The sequence below is a fragment of the Fukomys damarensis genome, unplaced genomic scaffold (genome assembly GCF_012274545.1).
Source record: "Fukomys damarensis isolate Sample0158 unplaced genomic scaffold, DMR_v1.0_HiC HiC_scaffold_9, whole genome shotgun sequence".
In the NCBI taxonomy this organism is placed as follows: domain Eukaryota; kingdom Metazoa; phylum Chordata; class Mammalia; order Rodentia; family Bathyergidae; genus Fukomys; species Fukomys damarensis.
This window is the reverse complement of record NW_022900921.1, coordinates 4,217,734-4,235,246: the sequence shown is the minus strand read 5'-3', so window position 1 is coordinate 4,235,246 and position 17,513 is coordinate 4,217,734. Positions and strand designations below refer to the sequence as shown.

At 54.2% G+C, this 17,513-nt stretch overlaps 2 protein-coding genes across 6 annotated transcripts in view; one reads left to right on the top strand and one right to left on the bottom strand.

Annotated features, from left to right (window-relative positions):
• Fstl4 (follistatin like 4) overlaps window positions 1-17,513 on the top strand; it is a 525,946-nt gene that overhangs the window by 455,635 nt on the left and 52,798 nt on the right. The gene's annotated exons all lie outside the window — the stretch shown is intronic.
• Window positions 6,287-12,165, bottom strand: LOC104873177. 5 transcript variants are annotated; one of them, XR_004516361.1, is made up of 7 exons: window positions 11,479-11,693; window positions 11,206-11,309; window positions 9,209-9,382; window positions 9,027-9,111; window positions 8,368-8,534; window positions 7,777-7,920; window positions 6,287-6,684 (listed from the first exon to the last, which is right to left on the bottom strand). XR_004516361.1 is itself a non-coding variant. In XM_033761564.1 (7 exons), the coding sequence occupies exons 1-6, from the start codon at window positions 11,942-11,944 to the stop codon at window positions 7,891-7,893; spliced, it is 672 nt and encodes a 223-aa protein (XP_033617455.1). In that variant the 5' UTR covers window positions 11,945-12,165; the 3' UTR covers window positions 6,287-6,684; window positions 7,777-7,890. The 5 variants fall into 5 exon arrangements, 1 of the variants encoding a protein (XP_033617455.1); XM_033761564.1 differs by lacking the exon at window positions 9,209-9,382 and adding an exon at window positions 11,777-12,165 and having other exon boundaries at window positions 8,368-8,548; window positions 11,479-11,582; XR_004516360.1 differs by having other exon boundaries at window positions 8,368-9,111.

The following is a 17,513-nucleotide window of genomic DNA, read 5'->3' as shown; positions in this document are numbered from 1 at the left end:
CCCGCCCCCCACCCAGTCCCGTGTGGTGTTGGGGGCCTCAGCCCCACCATCCAACCGCCGGGGAGGTTTGTGTGAGTTTCCACCAGCCCCTTGTGCAGGGAGAGCCAGGCCTGCCAGGCCCGATCCCAGGCCCGTCCTGAGCGACCCCAGGGTCTGCTTCTCCCTGGAGGTCTGAATGGGGGAAGGCCGGCCAGTGTCTGGCATGAACAGGAACAAAGAGCAAGTGAAATAGAGTAGGAAATAGGGAGATAGATCTTCCTCAAAGAGATGGAGGGAAGGCGGGAGAGGAAGGGAGAGGATTAAGGTGTGTTATTTTATGAGTATCTGTTCCACACAAGGAATGTAAACATCATCTACTGCGCACTCATAGTGATAACAAATCAAAAAAGAAAATAGCCGGTAACCATGGACCTGGACCTTGCAATACTGTCCTCACAAGTTGCACCTCGGGGACCTCTTGTGTTTGCTTTGTCATTCTCCAGGCAGCACATCCTTCTGAGGCAGGGCCCAGGTCACTGTGACACTTGCCCGGCCCAGGGCCAGACCCTCTTGGCGCACAGCATGGTCCGGTCAGAGCCCTGGAGAGGTCCTCACGCCTCCTGTCCTCAGAGCCCCCACAGAGGGTCCCCCGTCTCTGCGCTGACCCTGCTGGGCAGGCCGCAAGCAGCAGTTGTGACCAGGTGAGAAAACAGAGTCACACTGGCTCTGATGGGGCGCACCCCCTCCTGCCGGGGCATTCTCTGCCCCTCTGCCCCCAGATTATTTGTCAGGACCTGACAAGTGTCAAAGGCTCACTTTCAGAAGAGACAAGGGTCAGGTGAGCCGTGCAGGATCTCAGTACGTGAAGAAAACTGTCCCCCTGGTAAATGGATGATTTGCTCCTGGCGTGACAAGATCAGGACAGGCCCTGTGAGAGCAGGGGTGACAAGTCCCTGGTTCGAAGAGGCTGAACTCAGGCGCAGCGCTCAAGGTGATCTGCCCATCTTAGGCCGAATCAGCAGTCAGTCTCTGCCACACTGGCCCCTGGTGCCTAAAGAGAGGGCGTCCGTCATCCCGGAACCGAGACCTACTTCCACCTGCAGGAGCAGCTCCTGCACCTCACACACCTTGAAAAGATGGAAAAGCCAAGAACCAGGACAGGGAACCCTGCTCAGTGCAGACTCTCCACGGGTAGCTTCTGAGAAAATCCCTCCCTGGCCCGTTCCCTTCTGTGTCCGTCCCGCTATGCTTGGCCACTTTCATTCTCCTGTTCTGGTTATTCCACCCAAATCTCTGGAGAGCCCTGCAGTGCAGGGACCTGAGGAGCAGGGGTGCCTCGCCTCGCTTGTCCCTCTGTGCAGTGGGCCAATCACAACACTGCCCCCAGTTGCTGTTCTGAGGGTGGTGGGAGATGTTGCCTGTACAGTGCTTAGCAGAGCTCAAGGGCATCCGTTTCGATTGCCTCCAACATCCCACTTATGTGGGAGACATTTTCCTGGGAAGGGTCTAGGCCACAGCTGTCAGAGCCCTGTGGGGTCTGCAGCTCAGCGACTCTGACATGATGCTCAGGGACACCCGCTCAGTCACAGCAGACTCAGGATCTCAGCCAAAGCTGAGAGCTCAGGGCTCCCAGGCTGGTGGGTGAGATGGGATCCTAGCAACTCCGCCCTCCAGAGCTTCTTGGGGAGTCCAGGCCCAGGGAGCCAGGGTGTGGGTACCGCTCCCCGAGCCCCTCCACCTAATCTGATGGTAAGCAAGACCTGCTGTGGTTCTTGCCCTCAAAACTTGTGGCCTTTGGAGGAAAGAGACTGAAAAGCAGTGGAGAGCTGCTCTCGGCGGGGTTGTTAAGGGTGGGGCCCTCCTCTGAGGGAAAGGAAGACACGGGAAATAGGAGCCAGCCAGCTGTCCAGGAGCCCGGGGTGCGGGGGAGGCGAAGGAGCAGAAAGCTCATCCCTGTGTCTGGATGCAGGATGAAGGGAGCTAGGGGTGGCCTCCCTGTGGCTCTGGGTGTGGCTTAGCATCGGGGCTGAGGGCCACCAGACTCCACTAGACCTTGGGGACCCCAGGAGCAGACCAGGAGGCCATAGCGCCCGTCCCTGCAGAGCTCTCTGACTGGTCGGCAGTGTCTCGGAGTCTCCCCGGGGCTGGGCCCTTGGCACTGCCCCATCAGCAGTGGCTTTCAGAGCAGTTGGGGAGCAGCTTCCTGCCTCGTTTGTGCCCACCTGACCAGGCCTCCTCCCAAGTGTCGAGGGTCCCTGTGGCTGGGGTGACTCAGCTCGTGGATACTCCGGGCTGGGCTCTAGGTAGCGAGTGAATCCTGAGATCACCACTGCTGGACAGGATGAGCTGAACTGAGCCTGCAGCTGGAGCTTTCAGGGCCCCTCTCCTGCCCACCTGCCCCCCAGACCAGCCCCATAATGTCATCTCTGTGGACCAAGGGCCCTGGAGCTATTGGCCGGAGCTCAGCTGAGTAACCACCTGCAAGCCCGCAGGGTGCTGTGGGTTGGTGCCCATCCGAGCGTCCTACACCGAGCCGGGACAACCTTCCACCAGGCTGCTTTGCTTCTCTCTCACTCCAGGAGGCAAAAGCCAGAAATCAAGATCCTGGGGGGAATGTGCTCCCTCCTGAAGCTCTGTGAGCAGAACCTTCTGGGCCAACTTCTGGCAGCTCCAGGATTCCGGGCCCTGACAGCACACCCCAAGCTCTGCCTCCACCTCCACACAGCTGCTTAGTTTTCTCCAGGTTTCCTCCCGGCCCACCCAAAATCCAAGGAGATCACATCTTGAGGCCCTTAATTAATTTTATCTACAAAGATACTTTTTTCAAGTAAGGGGCCATTGTGAGGCCCCAGTAGACGTGGGTGGGGAAGAGCGTTATGCAGCCCACCACAGACGCCATAGCAGATGACCCAGCAGGGACTCAGGCGGGCTGCCTCCCGTGTGTCCTGTCCTCATGGCCCTTGGTGGCCTTGACCACTCCTGTGCCCTGTGACCTCATCCCCACGCACACGTTCCGTCACCTCCTAGGAGACGGTGCCAAATGCTGGGCTCTGCCCTCTCTTCCTCGCTGGGCTCCAGTCTGTGAAACCAGAGAAGATAAAGGAGGCAAACTGAGGCGTTTCCCCATTGTGAAGCAGGCACTACGGTGAGGCCATGAGGTCCAGGCTGGGACTGAGCTCAGAGGGGGTCACAACCCTGCTCACGGACAGTGGAGAGACAGATCCCTGTCACCGGCGTCTTCACACCAACAGCAAGTGTCCTGGGAACAGGGATTCTCTTAAATCAGAGGAAGGGAAATCTATTCTCCTGGTCACTCTCCCTTCTGCCTCCCGTGCATCGTGTTTCCTGTCTGTCTGATGTCACAAAGCATTTGTGCCTGTTTGGGGACTTTATGTCAATGGAACCATTCGTTATGAACCTTCTGTGTCTGGCTGTTGCTGCAAACTGTGAGATTCATCTGTGCTGTTTGTCTAGAGCCGAGGTCTGTTCTTTCCCGCTGGTAATAATACTCCCTTGTAAGGACATGGCATGGTCGATATGCCTGAGGTGTTTCCAGTTTGGGGAAACTATAAATAATGCTCCTTTGAATGTTCTTTCTCAAATCTTTGATATGCATTTCTCGGGGAAATACATTTGATGTCAAATTGCCTGAGAGTATGCATAGAATAACAAGACTTAGCCATGCAGGGGTTGGGGTGGGGAAGGGCGGCCTTTGACCCCAGGAACCCGTTCAGGGTCTGCTGGGGGGGACCCAGCCCTGAAGGGTTACAGCTGTCTTCTCACCAGAGCTTTGAGCCCTTGGGTGTTCCTCTTCCTGCCTTTGGGCCAGGGCCAGTGTCTGGGAACTGTTCCAAAGCTGAGAGACCCTGAGCTAAGGCAAACAAAGGGACCGAGAAACACCAGCCTGAAGGGGAGCCAGGACCAGACAGACCTTCCAGCCCTAGCTTCCTAGCTGTTCCACAGCCACCTGCTCAGAGAAGCCAACTGCCTGCACCTCCCTCCCTTCCTCTCCTCCTGCTCCACCAGGTCCCCAGCAGCCAGGACTGAGGGCTATGAGCACCCCTGTGGTTCCCACCTCAGGGGAAATGATCCCATCCGTGCATCATGGGTAGACCCCACTTACAAGAGAAATGCAGTTTCTGATGACTGAAATTATGTTTAAGATAATGTTAGTTAAATATGTACAAACATAAAACTAGATGCACGTGCCTTATGCAGGGAGCTCTTTTACAACCATAAAGCTAAATTTATAAATGAAATAAAAACAAACTGCAAAACCAATAAACTTCAAATTAACAGCATTAATTTAATGGGACAAATGCTGTTGTTTTCCTGAAACTAAATCAGGGCTCACAGCAGGACCCCAGCGCAGCCTGCTGCAGGTGTCTGGAGTCTTCCTCGACTTGGTCCTGTGCTGGGGGAGGATGCAGCTCTCCCCCAACTTCTCCTGCTTTTGAAGCTGTCATTTCTGCAAGTAGGCACACCCCACTCTGAGCCTGGGTTTGCTTGTTGTCAAATGGGGAACATCCTAAGACTTAGGAAAATGAAGCCTCCAATGCATCCTGGGCAGGCAGCAGAGCCCCACACTTGCTTGCATGTGCTGCTCTCCCATCCTGAAACTCTTGGTAGTTGGTAGTTAGTTAAACAGGGGGTTGTGCATTTTCATACTGCTCTGGGCCCTGCAAATTATGTAGCGGCTCCTCTGAATAGCACAGAGCCTGGTATGCAGTTGGCACTCAATAATTGTTAGCACCTGTTACTGGTTCCCCGTCCTTATTGCTGAGTGCTGTCTCTCAGTGTTATTTTGCTCTGAAGACAGTTTTGTCTTCCTGTTTTTGATAGGGGTTGGAGAGGCTGCCTCGTGTGTCTAATGGTATTTGAGTGATTCTTGGAGCCTTTGCGGGGAGCGAGATGTTGGGAAGGATTAGTGGAGGGGTCACGTGAGCAGGCAGACCCCGTCCGCCCCAAGCCCAGCCCCCAGCCTCAGCCCTGAGTCTTTCAGGCTGATGTTCAATCACTTTTATCGTAACTGTCGCTAGATGGGGCCGGGCGGAATACTGCTATTTTCTTGAAACCACTTAAGCTGGAGTTTAAGGTAGCAGGTTATGGAGTTGAAGACACCTTAATGGATTAGAAGCTCATATGGAGTTGCTAATTTAATTTCCTTTTTTATTGCTGTTCTCTTACAAAAAGCACAGATAGCCCTTTTACCAAGAGTGAGATATTAATAACCACAGCATTCTGCAAGAGCAAAGAAGGGCATTACGATTTTGCAAGGTGTCCTTATTTGTCCCTGACTTCCCAAGGCTCTGTGGCAGGCGCAGACGGGGAAATACCCATGGGACTAACTGCTCCGAGTTCTAGGAAATGGAAGCTGCCCTGGGCCGCTCTCACTGAACTCAAGCAGCTTCTTCACCTGCCCGGAGAGACATCCTGGGCCTGCTGTGTTCCTGCAGCCTCACAGTAAGAGGAGCATCAGGGGTCATCAGCGGCCAGCAGCCCCTGTCCAGCACCTCTGTCCTGGCCTCCCAGCTTCTGCCATCAGATGTCCCAGGGGGCCCTGACCCCAAACTGCTCCCTCCTCAATCAGGAAGTCCCCAGACCCAGTGAGCCACACTGTAGCTGTGCAGGTCCCCAGGTCCCCGGCGTGGCGGTAAGATTCTAAAGCTTGTGTTTGTCCCGTTGTCTCAAACGCGGCAGCCACCCACTCCGTGTGGCCACCGAGCACCTGAACCACAGGCAGTGAAGGTGTGCCACAGGTATGTAAAATACATGCCGCATCTTGAAGCCTCACATGGAAAAAGAGGGTGAATTATGTCCCTGGCTTTTATACCGATGACCTGTTGAGATAATGTTGCGATATATTGAGTTAAATAACTATTGAAATTTACATTTACCATGTCCTGTAGCTGCTGGGAAACATACATTAGATATGTAGTTTGTGTCCTGTTTCTAGTTCTGGAGAAGAGAGGAACCAAAACAGGAACTTACAGGCGTGGCTGTCGCCAGTATCATCAGGACGGCAAAGACTGGATTTTCAGGGACACCCAAGTGTGCAAGTCCTTCGCGGGGCTGGGTTTCCAGATGCTCCTCTGAGTCTCTCTATGACACGGGAGACGCGGTCACAGATCCGCTGCCATGTATGCGCCAGTAGACACCGCTTGCAGTATCTGTTGCCTTTAGTGCTAACATGACACACTCGCTTGCAGACTAATAAAATCGGAGGAGTTATTATTCCTGTAAAGCGCAAACATATCTGAGGTACCCACTTAATGACACTATAGAACAAATTGCTTTCAATGACACTTTTTAATTGGACTGAACTAACAGCTTCGTAATATGTTGCAATAAGAATATTAGGATGATTAACAGATCTGAAAACTCTCGCGAAATTAAATGATTAAACATAATGCTGACTCAATGCACAGGCCACGTGGATTAATCAGTTGAGGGCCTCGGCAAAGGATGGCGTAGCTAAACACGTAGCACGATGCGCACACGCCTGGCTTCCCGCCCCTGAGTGCCGTCCACCGCTCCCTCCCCGCTGCTCCTCGGTGAGTGGCTCCTTCTGCCAATCCAGGAATGTGCTGGGGCTTTAGCAAGTGTGAGTGTTACGTGCGCTGCTGCTTCTAGGAAAACACATATTCCTGTGGCTATGAGCTTCCCAAAATGGCCAGGCAGTTCTTTCCCGGTCCTTGCTTTGAACTGAAATGGAAGTTTAAAGGGCAGAAATCATAATTCTGGCTTTCAGTCTGATTATAGAACTGACCTTCCTGCCTTCCTTTCCTTTCCGATGTCTGTTTCCCCATTAACCCCCTCATCTCGGCGTGTCCGTGTTCCCTGGGTAATCCAGCAGACTGTTTTTGCAGTGCTGGGGACGGAACCGTGGGCTTCACACGTGCTCGTCTTACGCTCGACCACTGAATGCGCTCAGCCCAAGGTCTGGATTCTAAAGCAGCGTGGCTAAAGCTAGCAGCTCCAGGGAGAAAGGGAGGTGTGTCCTGTGTCCCTCGTTCTCTCCTCCACCACTGGCCACCGAGCCAGCTCCCTGCACGCGTCCCTTGGGTGACCTAGAAAACTGAGTGACGTCCTCACAAAGCTGCCCACACCTGCGCAGGGACCGCACGTGCCCTTTCCTTTCTGATCATATACATCTTTCGTGCCCAAGTTGCAGTCATAATTAGTTGCATAAAAATTCAAAATACGATTCAGGCTGTTATGAGAAAACATGAAAACAGTGGAAAATTTTGTTTCGCTCTGTAATAAAAACTCTTGAGGTCTCTGTTACGAACAACAGAAGGGATCCTGTATCTCATTAAAGATAAAATTCAATTCAAAGCAAAATCTCACTTGCTAGACTTGATGCTGAATATATTTTTTAAAAAGAAAAAAAAAAAGAGGCAGAGCTGCTCATGGTAAGAAGTTCAGAGCAGATCTGTGCTCTGTGCTGTCTCTAGCCTCTGCTGCCCTGTAACCTCCTCCGGGCCACTTGCTAGGCTAAGAATTTTGTGCTTCCTAAGCAGGAGGGGCCAGAAGCCCAGTAGAAGCCATCTTTTCAAATGAAAATAGATTCCCCACACAGAAGCACCTTTTGTAGCCATCATGTGGGAAAGAATACAGTGGAATTCCATTAGGACAGTAGCCCCTGAAGCATAAGTCTGTTTTTGAAAAGTTCCCGACAAAGTGCTGTAATCAGTCTCAGTGGCTTTAGTGTAATCACCTACCAAGGAACTAGATTCATCTTCCCCAGTCTGGCCAGTTCAGAGCCGTATAGAGGAATGGCATCCCCGCGGTTACCTGGGAGACCGAGAAAGCTCTTCCAGGCTGGGGAAGGCGGAGTGTCCTCCATCTGCAGCCACTGTACCCGATCTGGTTCAGCCCAGGTCTGCAAGCTGAGCTCATGAAGCAGGTCTAGCAGGGCTCGAAATTATCCTGTAACCTCTGTGCAGAAAACCGAAACTTTGAGCTCCAGGGAAGGGAATGAAGCTTTCCAGAGCCTCCCCATCCTGAAGACCCAGCCCATGGTGAAGGACTGAATCCACCCTTTCCAGAGGGCACAGCCCGACAGGCCCACGCCAGCTGAGTTAGCTTTATGTGACTGTGACAAAAACGCCTGAGGGGAGAATCATCTTGAAGGAAGGAGCCCATGGTTTCAGAGGCGTCAGTTCATGACCACATGGCCCTGTCGCTCTGGGCCTGTGGGGGCAGAGTATATCACTTTGGAAGCACATGGTGGAAAAAATCTGTTTACACCAAGGTGGCCAGCAAGCAAACAGAACGGAAGGGGCTTGGGTCCCAGTGTCCCCTCCCCGGGTGCACCCTCAGTGACGACCAGGCCTTTGACATCTAAGGGGATATTTAAGATCTCAACCCTAACACCTGCTCCACCTGAGATCCAGCGTTCAAGTGCTTCTGGGCCTTAGGGTGGGGGCTGTAGGCTGCCACACAGGAGCGCGCAGGGTAAGATGGTCTCACTTCACAGGGTCTCACCCCCACATCACCACCAAAACACCAGTCAGAGCCTCGCCTCCGCAGACCCCCTTCCTCACTTTTCTCTGGGACAGAAGCGCTGAAAACATTAATTTGTCGACACCCTGAAAGCCGTAGGCCTGAGCCAACACGGAGAGAAGCAATCGAGACTTTGTCATCAGAGGAGGCGGACAGCCCCAGTGTCCTATCAAATTTAGTCTGGAATATATTCGCCATTATCGTAACTGTGCCCTTCAGTCGCCAATCCGTTTCAGCGATAGAGCACTAATACATTCAGTGGTTCAGTCTCTTTATGGGGAGGATGGGATCCCGGTGCCCCTTGACAGAAAGAGAATAATAGCATAATGCAACAGAACATTTTTGAAATGCTAATGCACGCTCCCTGCAACTTAATTTTATTTTTTTCTTATTGGCTTTTTTATATGACATTTCACAGTCCTATAGCCTCAGTAGCTAGATCAGCGTCGTAAAAATGACAACACAGTGATTCAGGGAGGAGAGTCCATCAGAGCGAAATGGAGGGTGTGTTTTTAAAGTATCAGTTTAGCACCTCTTACCTGGGGTCAATGTTCATTCTGAATACATCATTAAAGCTTCCTGTTAAATCTCTCGGACGGGGGCTGTGCTCCTCTCCCCGTCTCCCTGTTGGATTAGGGAGATAATGAGGCGAAACCCTGCAGAAAGGGCTGTGGTACACTCTCGTGTTTTATTGAGTTTGAGGATACTCAGGAAGGCTGACCTGAATTAAAGACCCGGCGAGGGAAGGAGAAGAGCCGGTGTGGGTGCAGAGGTTTCCGTCCGGAAGTTGGGAGTCGGCAGTGGATGCCATCACGTTCTAGCCCTCCTCTCTGCCGGCTTTACAAGCTCAGTGCTCACCAAACCAGCGTCATGGAAGTCCGAGCTGCAGTCCGCCCTGCAGCCAGCAACCCAGTGCGATGAGAGAGGACACACGAACTGCCTTGTAAACCTCTGCAGACCTCAAAGTCAGCTCAAAGGCAGACCAGATGAGCAGGTCCAGCAGACTTTGGACGGAGCAGGGCAAAGGAGTTGGACCAGAGCATCAAGCAGAAACGAGCCCGAATTTGTTATTGCTGAGGTCTGGGAAACCACTAAGCAAATGTATCCCTGGGCTACGCCCCCAGGCCCACAAGTATGAATTTTTAAGAACTCATCCCTCCTCTTCTTTCCTGGTCGCTATGAGACCCTGGGACGGCAGTGCTTCTGAGGGCCTCCTTTCCGTTTCTTTTGGAAGTGATATCTGTTATTTCAAAGTAATATGTGCTAATTTTATACAATCTCATGTAAGAATTTGAAAGATAACCAAATCCCACTGCCCACACATCTTCAGGCCTGAAGGCAACTCTGTAGATCATTTTCTTTCTTTCCTGCATGAATAAACACCAGTGTAGGTATTTCTGTGACCTGGGATTATTTTGCAGTCTGCTTTTCTTTCTTAAATCTGTATCAAATCAGTACATATAGATTTGCCCAGCTCTTGCCAGTATTTGTATGATACTTCGTTTGGGGCCAAAACAATGTATTTTGCCAATCCTCCAGTGGGGGGTACTTGGGTTAATTTTTCACTACCTCAAATTATGCTGCAGTTGGTATCATCGGTCAAAGACATCTTTGCTGTTTTGTGCAAGTACACTGGTGAAATCAAAGGAGGCTTCCTTGAAGGGTCTGATTTTGCAAGTGGTTGGCATCTCCTCCAACACTCATGTCTATGTCTCGTGATTAGGAGGAAAAAAAAACCTGTCTTTTCATCCCTGTCTTGGGAAGAACAGAGAGGCAGCCTCCCTCCTTGGATGGTGCTCGTTCCAGGGCCTTTGTGGTGGTTCATCTGCTCTGCCCCAATTACCTGGCTACCCCGGAGTCTCAAAGTGCAGACACCTTTAACACTTGAGGAGGATGGCCAGTTGGTTTTTTCGGGAGCTACTACAATAGTGCCTAACTTTTGATTTGAGATCCTTGGTTGTCCCTTTTGAGTAGATGGCCAGTGCTAGAAAAAGCAAGTCCTTCCCCACGTTGATGCAGAGCCAGCTGATCAACCTTGCTGTGCTTTTCTGCTCAGCCTGCGTGTGTCACAGACACCTTCTCAACACAGCCCATCAGAGCTGGTCACCATGGCGAGGGCCCCAACCCCTACAGGTGTAGCAGACTGGCAGAGAAGAGAGGGGCATCAGGGCAACATCTGCAGTCCCCAGGTTTCACAGACTGATAATCATTTTTTACAAAAACTTGTGAGTTTTGGAGACTGCAAGTTCAAGCTCAGCCTGGACAATTTAGCAAGACCTTGTCTCAAAGATAAGATAGATGATAGATAGACGGACAGACAGGAAGGAAGGCCTAGGGATGTAACTCAGTGAAAAGGGCCTAGGTTCAATCCCCAGTACAGAAAAATAAAAAAGAGTTGCAATTTAGCATTGCCAAGTTTTTGTTTACTACCACCAAAATGTCAAATAAAGCACAGAATTCGGAAAGGTGAGGTCCAGGCTAAACGAAGGACCCCTGGAAAATTACAGTGACAGCAGAGCATTGTGGGCACACCGTGCACACCTTAGAGGTGATGTCTTGCACAGGAGCCACATTGCAGGAAAACACCTGGATGCCAGGCTGGACTTCCCAACTCTGTCCGGAGACCAGCACCTCGGTCTGCACACACTGCTGAGCAGAGAGAAGGACCATCCACCCAGCCACGCCTACTGCCCTAGGTGTCCAGTGTTTGGTACTTACAGGGGGGCCACGCGGCAGGCAGCTGCAGGCACAGAGGGGACACAAGGTGAATTAGGAAGGACAGGGCAATGTGACCTTTACTGTGATCTTGACAGAGGCCACTCCTGAAATACACAAACCCCAGGGTGACATCTGATTGATTCTAGAATTTAAATGGTTGATTTGCAGATGAAAGATTTTTAAAGTACAGGCACAGCCTCCAGGGCTCATGACCTGATCTAGGAAGCTAAATACCCAACACAATCTGGAGCAGAGTTAGGGGGCTCTCCATACCTCAGAGGCGCTGCGGAGTAGAAGCTTGGGCCGTTGGCAAAACTACTGGGGACAGCGAGAGGCTGCTCCTCAGAGAGGGCCCTCAGCTCTTCACATCCCAGACTCTGCAGTGAAATTTGGAGCCTGGGAAAGTTTGCCTCTGTGCCTCATGACCTGCATTCTATTAGCTGCTGCTCTGTTCCTAGGACTCCCTTAGCTCTGCCCCCAGCAAACGCCCGCCCCTCCCCAGAGGATAGGATCTAGCAGTCTCCTCCCTCCTGAGTGCCACCAACCAATAGCACTGTGGCCTGAAACAAACCTTCGTTGCTGAACTCGGGTCTCCATTGGCAGCAGCGCGATTCGAAGTCCTCCCTGACCAAGGGCACCCCAGGCTCCACTGGAGCCACGATGCTTTCCTTGCTCGCGCCAGCCTGGGCACCAGTGGGAAGGATCCACTCGAAAATCTGGGTTCTGTATTTGGCCTCATCTTCCCCGTCTCTGAGACTTGCAAATGCTCTGTGCCCAGGCTCCCCAGGGATTGAAGAACCCTGGAAGTGAACGTGCTTGGGAAGAAAGGGTGGTCCTCACTGTCACTGGCTGGCTCGCCTCAGCCCCCGCCTTGCCCCTCATCCTCCTAAGCCAGAGCTCAAGGAGAGACGCCTGAGGACTCCAGAGAACACAGTCCACAGGCCCTGCGCGGGCCCCGCCCCTCACCCCACCCCTCCGGAAGTTGCTCCAGGCTTCTCCTGCCTCCCCTCCCCTTGCGGATCGCCTGCTCCCTTTTTCTCCCCTCACTCTTCTCCCCGCCTTCCCCTGCTCCCGGGACCTGTGGAACACATAACCCCCTTCTTCCTGCTCTGCTGTTCCTCTCTCCCGAGGCAGTTCTGAGAGACAGATCACAGAGACTCCAGGTGGAGAGGGTGCGGACAGGAGCCACGTGCCCAGTGGGACCCTGCGACTTGTGGGGACCTCCCTGCTAGAGAAGGGACACGCCCACCCCCTTCTGGGTCCCCTGAGAAGCCCAGAGGAGCATGACTCTCCCAAGGCTGAGGACACCTGGCAAGGGACATAGGACACTGTTCTAGGGCAGGCATCCCTGGGACCGATCCCACTGCTGGGGCCGCCCCAGGCTGAGCCCAAGGAGGCCCGCTCTGATCCCCCAGAGGGTGTGCCCAGCTCCCGGGACACCTCCATGGGCAAGCAGAGGACAGGAGTAACAGCTGTCCCTTTCTCTCTGCTGCCAGGGGGTCCCTACTTCTTAGTACAGGCCAGGCAGAGGTAGGCACCTCAGAGAACAGAGGAGTTCTGCAGCCTCTGGCTCTCAGAGATCTGTGCTACACCACTCCTAGCCCCATCTTCTCTCTCAGGTAGGAGCTGCTGGGGACAGCAGACCTAGGGGAAGGTAGTGAGGCAGAGGCTGCTGTGTAGACCCTGCCAAAGCCAGACAGGCCCTCAGCCCCGGGGCACTGGTCCTTAGGGGCCAGGCCATCTTCACAGCCACACCCGTCTATTGGGTGCGCTCCCCTGGGCACTGCCCACTGTGTGCAAGGAACTCCCTGGGCCAGTGTTTTGGAGCGGCACAGCCGTCCTTCCCACAGCTCTCTGGCTCTTCTGTAGAACCCCGGGAGCAAGGACACTCGTGTGTATCTCCCGAGCTCTTGTCCCCAGAAACTGAACCCCGCAGCCATGGCGATGTGTGTACCGTGTGGCCGGGGTTCCCCAAGTTTGCCCACAGGGGCCCACACCTGGGTTCTGCCGTTCCGCATGCTCAGAGCCCCCTGGGCAGTACGGGGAGGGCTTACTGTGAGTGGTGATGAGACGGGCTGGGGCCACAGATCATGGCAGCCCGGAGCCCCCTGAGCCGGACGGTCGTGGTGCACTCACGCTTGCGGAGGGCTTAGACACCTCGCTGTGGACCTGGGCCTGGGGCAGCGTGATCAGGACTTGTACGCCGCTGCCGTCCTTTAGGGCGGATATGTTCTTGTTGGATTCCTGTAATGGGCCCCTTCGCTTGGCTGGGAGGCAGCACACAGTCCCAGCTGCTCGCCGCAGCACAGTAAGGCCTCTGGGAGTGTCCCCAGCCTCCGTGCCGGGGCAGCAGGCTCAGGCAGGGCCCTGAGCTCAGGTGTAGCTTTGCCGCCTCCCAGCTGAGGGGTCCTGAGTGTTCCCTTCCCCCTGCAGGCTAACCCCAGCCCCTGGAGGAGTGGGGTGAAGTGCCCCTCCGATGGGATCTCCACACAGGAGCCTGGAGGACCCAGGAAACTATGACTTGTGCATCCCATCTGCTACCACCCCAGGCTCCTAGCTCTTCCCCTGCCCTCCTGTATTCTCCTGTGCCCTCTTCCTCTTCATTTGTGTTTACTGCTTATGTGTTGGTTGGCTCAGTGCCACCCATGTGAGGTGCCAGGAGGCAGCAGGAAACCAGGCAGAGACAGTTCCTGCCATGCTTGACCCTACCCACTACCCCAGTGCACCCAGTTAAGTGCTCCTTTCTCAGCCGATGCTTTCCCGCGTTGGGTGCCACCCATCTGGTCTCCCCAGAGCCTGGCACGGGGCACCCTCCTAAGACTGCTGCCCGACCCAGTGTGCAGCAGGAGAGTGGTGGAGGGTTAGCCTAGGAGCCTCAGGAAGGAACAGGGAGGATAGGGGAGGGGTTTCCAGGGCTGAGGGTGAGCGTCCAGGACAGGGGGCTGGAGTCAGGAGGCCTCAGAGAGGCTCTGGTCTGCACTTATGGGAGTGCAAGGGAGGCTGAGCCCAAAGGCTTGGGAAGTAGGTGACCAGACCCAGGGCCCAAGAGTCAGGAGGCCCAAGGGACCAGGAAGAATGGTGCAACTAGGCCCAGGAAAGGGGAACCAGCAGGGCGAGGATGAGGTGAGGATGAAACGGGGCGGTCTCAGTCAGGTTACTTCCCCAGCCGCAGCTCCCACGACTACTGCCGGCACCGGGACCTACGAGAGGAGCACCCAGCCTCTGTCCACTGAGCCGCCCTCGGCAGCCCAGTTTTCCAGAAGCCTCCACTTCCTGATGAGCCAGAGTAGTCAGCCACAGAAGGCTGGGGTGGGCCGCTGGGCACAGATGGGGTCACAGTGGGCAGGAAGGTCACCTCAGGGGCACTCCGGGCAGTCTGATGTCAGGCAGATTGACAGCATGGTACTAGGGGTGGAATCAGGGTCTCGGATAGGGCAGGAGGGCAGGCAGTGGGGTGGTGGACGTCGGCACAGGATGCTTCCGTGGTGGGTGTTTAAAGCAGCCACACACTCGGGGATAATCCCAGACCCCCGAGGCCTTGATCCTGAGCCAGAGCCTCTTTGTACAGTGGGCAAAGATACGCAGAGCCTGGGCCCAACCCAGCTTCCCCACAGGTTTACAGCGGAGGGCCAGCATCCCCACCGAGGCCTCCTACTGGGAAGCCGTTGGTCAGCAGCTGACTGCTGCTCAGGGCTGCTCCGACCCTGCAGCTTTTGTGGCCTGATGAGACTGTTCAGTTCTCACATCAAAGGCACCCAGCAACTGCCAGCAAAACACAAGAGACCGAGAGAAAACAGGATCCTATTGCCAGGACACATAGACTGTGCCAGGGAGATTGGTGACAGAACACAGTCCCGGGGGCTGCTGAACCGGAAGACCCACTGTGGAGTTTGTTCTGCCACCATCCTCTCTGGGCCCCCATTTTCCTGTCCTCCACAATGAGGGTACCCTGCAGGGCTGTCGGATGGCCTGCCTGCCTGCCAACCTCTCCCTACTGCAGGCCTAGGAGTCCCTAGCGGGTGAGGGACTGCTGGCCAGTTCTCCGAAGTCAACCCTCCAGGTAATGTTGTGAAACTTTAGTTTCATTCCTGTTTGTGTGACGGCTGGAATTTCTCTTTGACTGTGGCTTTGTTCCACACAGGTGCCTTAGCAGAGTCCAGGCCTGATGCCACCCTGAGTGCTCTTAGAGGCAGGGCTCGGCGTGGGCAGAGCAGGGACTTAAGGAAAGCCGAAATCCCAGAGCTTCCACGGTGACTTTCCACCAGCTTCCCTGGTTTCACAGTTGCATAATGCTGAGGCCCCGTGTGAGGGTGGGGAAGCCTAGGACACATTCAGAGAACGACCAGGAGGGCAGACTGGCTCAGAGCCGGGGGAGTCAAGGCTGGAAATAAGGTGTTAGCGGACCTTGAATGCCAAGCCAGGGAGCTCACTCCCTTCCAAGACAGGAGCGCTGCTGCCCTGTGGAAGGGTTCCCAAGGAGACAGCGCTGGACGGGAGATGGTCCAGCGCTGGACGGGAGATGGTCCAGCGCTGGATGGGAGATGGTCCAGCACATGGCGAGGTCCCACCGGGAGCTGCAGTAGAGGGGATGAAGAGAAAGGGGTGACGCACGAGGGTGTGAGGGTTGCGTGGTGGTGACTGCGAAGCTGGAGAGAGGTGTATGCGATTTGGGCTCGATCATCCCTAAAATGGGCCAGGGCCTCACTCGGCCGGCCGGCAGACCCCGCCTGGCCCAAGGCAGGCTCCACGTCAACACCCAGAAGCAATTTGCCGTGGGTCAAGATGTGGCTATCTCCAAAATGACAGATGGCAGAGGAGTCTTTGGAAGGGAGATGGGAGGCATTTTTCTTACCCAGACTTGTCCTTGGATAAGGCGTGCATTACAGGGTCCTCTCTGAAAGATAAGTTAAAGAATCTACCTAAGACACAGAGAGAGATAAATATCCCTACAAGGAAAAGAGATTTATCACATCCCAACATTTTAAAACTTTGCTGCCATGCATCTTGCCTGACACCGCAAAGGTTTCAGCGAAAGCAAAAGAATGGTTTCCGTGTCATAGCTATGACCGTGGTGATACCGCTTTTCCGAGGCGAGGCCTTCCCTTCTCCACTCAGCTCTCCGCATGGAGACCTGGCCACCACGAGGCACAGCAGGGGAACCAGCAGGCCCAGGGTCTGCAGGAGAGCACGATGACTAGGCCTTGCAAAGATGGGGGTGAGGAACAATGAGGGGCCCCCCAGCCTCCCACAGGGCACTCCCCCAAGACATGGGTTACTTAGGACAGAGCGCTGTCCGCGGTGTCAGCACTCATGCCTAGGAAAGGATACTTTCAGCAAACAGAGACAGGTGCCTCTGTTAGCGGCATGGAAGTCACAGCATTAGCAGGGTCTTGCTCCTCTTCACACGTCAGGTCCACGTTGCTATGTGTCCATCCACACCCACGCCCCGCGCACCTTCTGTTACACAGCTCCGAGTCTCTGCCCCCTCGAGCCAAGCCTCTGTTATTCAGAGTCCCCCACACAGACCCGCTTACCCGAAGACTTTTCTTCTGAGGGTCCCCTTCTCTCTTTCCCCCGCAAGCTCTTCCTTCTACTGTATATTTGATTATTCCCGTTAGCTTGCAAACACAGCACCTCGAAAGACAGACCAACCAATCTTGACTGTACCTTCCACCTGCCATCCCATTTTTTAGTTTCCCTTCATAAAACCCAAAGGGTCCTTTCTGTCCTCTCCCTTTTTCTCCTCCTCCACCTTGCCTCCTGCTCTATTCGGTCCAACCGAAAATGGTTCTGTCCCCAAACACTCTGACGACACATTACAGGTCCCAGATGGCCTCCATGTTGTGAACACAAGGTCAGATCTCGGTCCTCACTGCCTGGAGGTTTCGGCCCCACTGGGCAGAGGTGCTCCACTCGGCTCTTCCTCCCAGCCCTCAGCCCTGCTGCCCTCCCTTACACTCTCCACAGGGATCTCATCTGGCCCCAAGGTTTTGAATGTCATTTATTTGCTGATGAATTTCAAAGCTAGTCCCTAACCTGGACCCCTGGCCATCTCCTGAGCCCCTAACATAGTCAGCTCCCCACCCCTCGGGCCACCCATCACAGTAAAAAGAGCCAGGGATTTCACCTCAGTCATCTGCTTTTTCCTTCAGAATTTCTGTAAATGTGGCCAATACCCACCCAGTTTTTTCAGCCAAAACCCCAGGGTTCATCCTCGATTCTTCCCCTCCCTTCAGTCTCCCCATCCCATCGATCAAGAAATCTCCTCAGTCTCCCTTGCACAGGTGCCCACCGCACCTGAGCCCCTG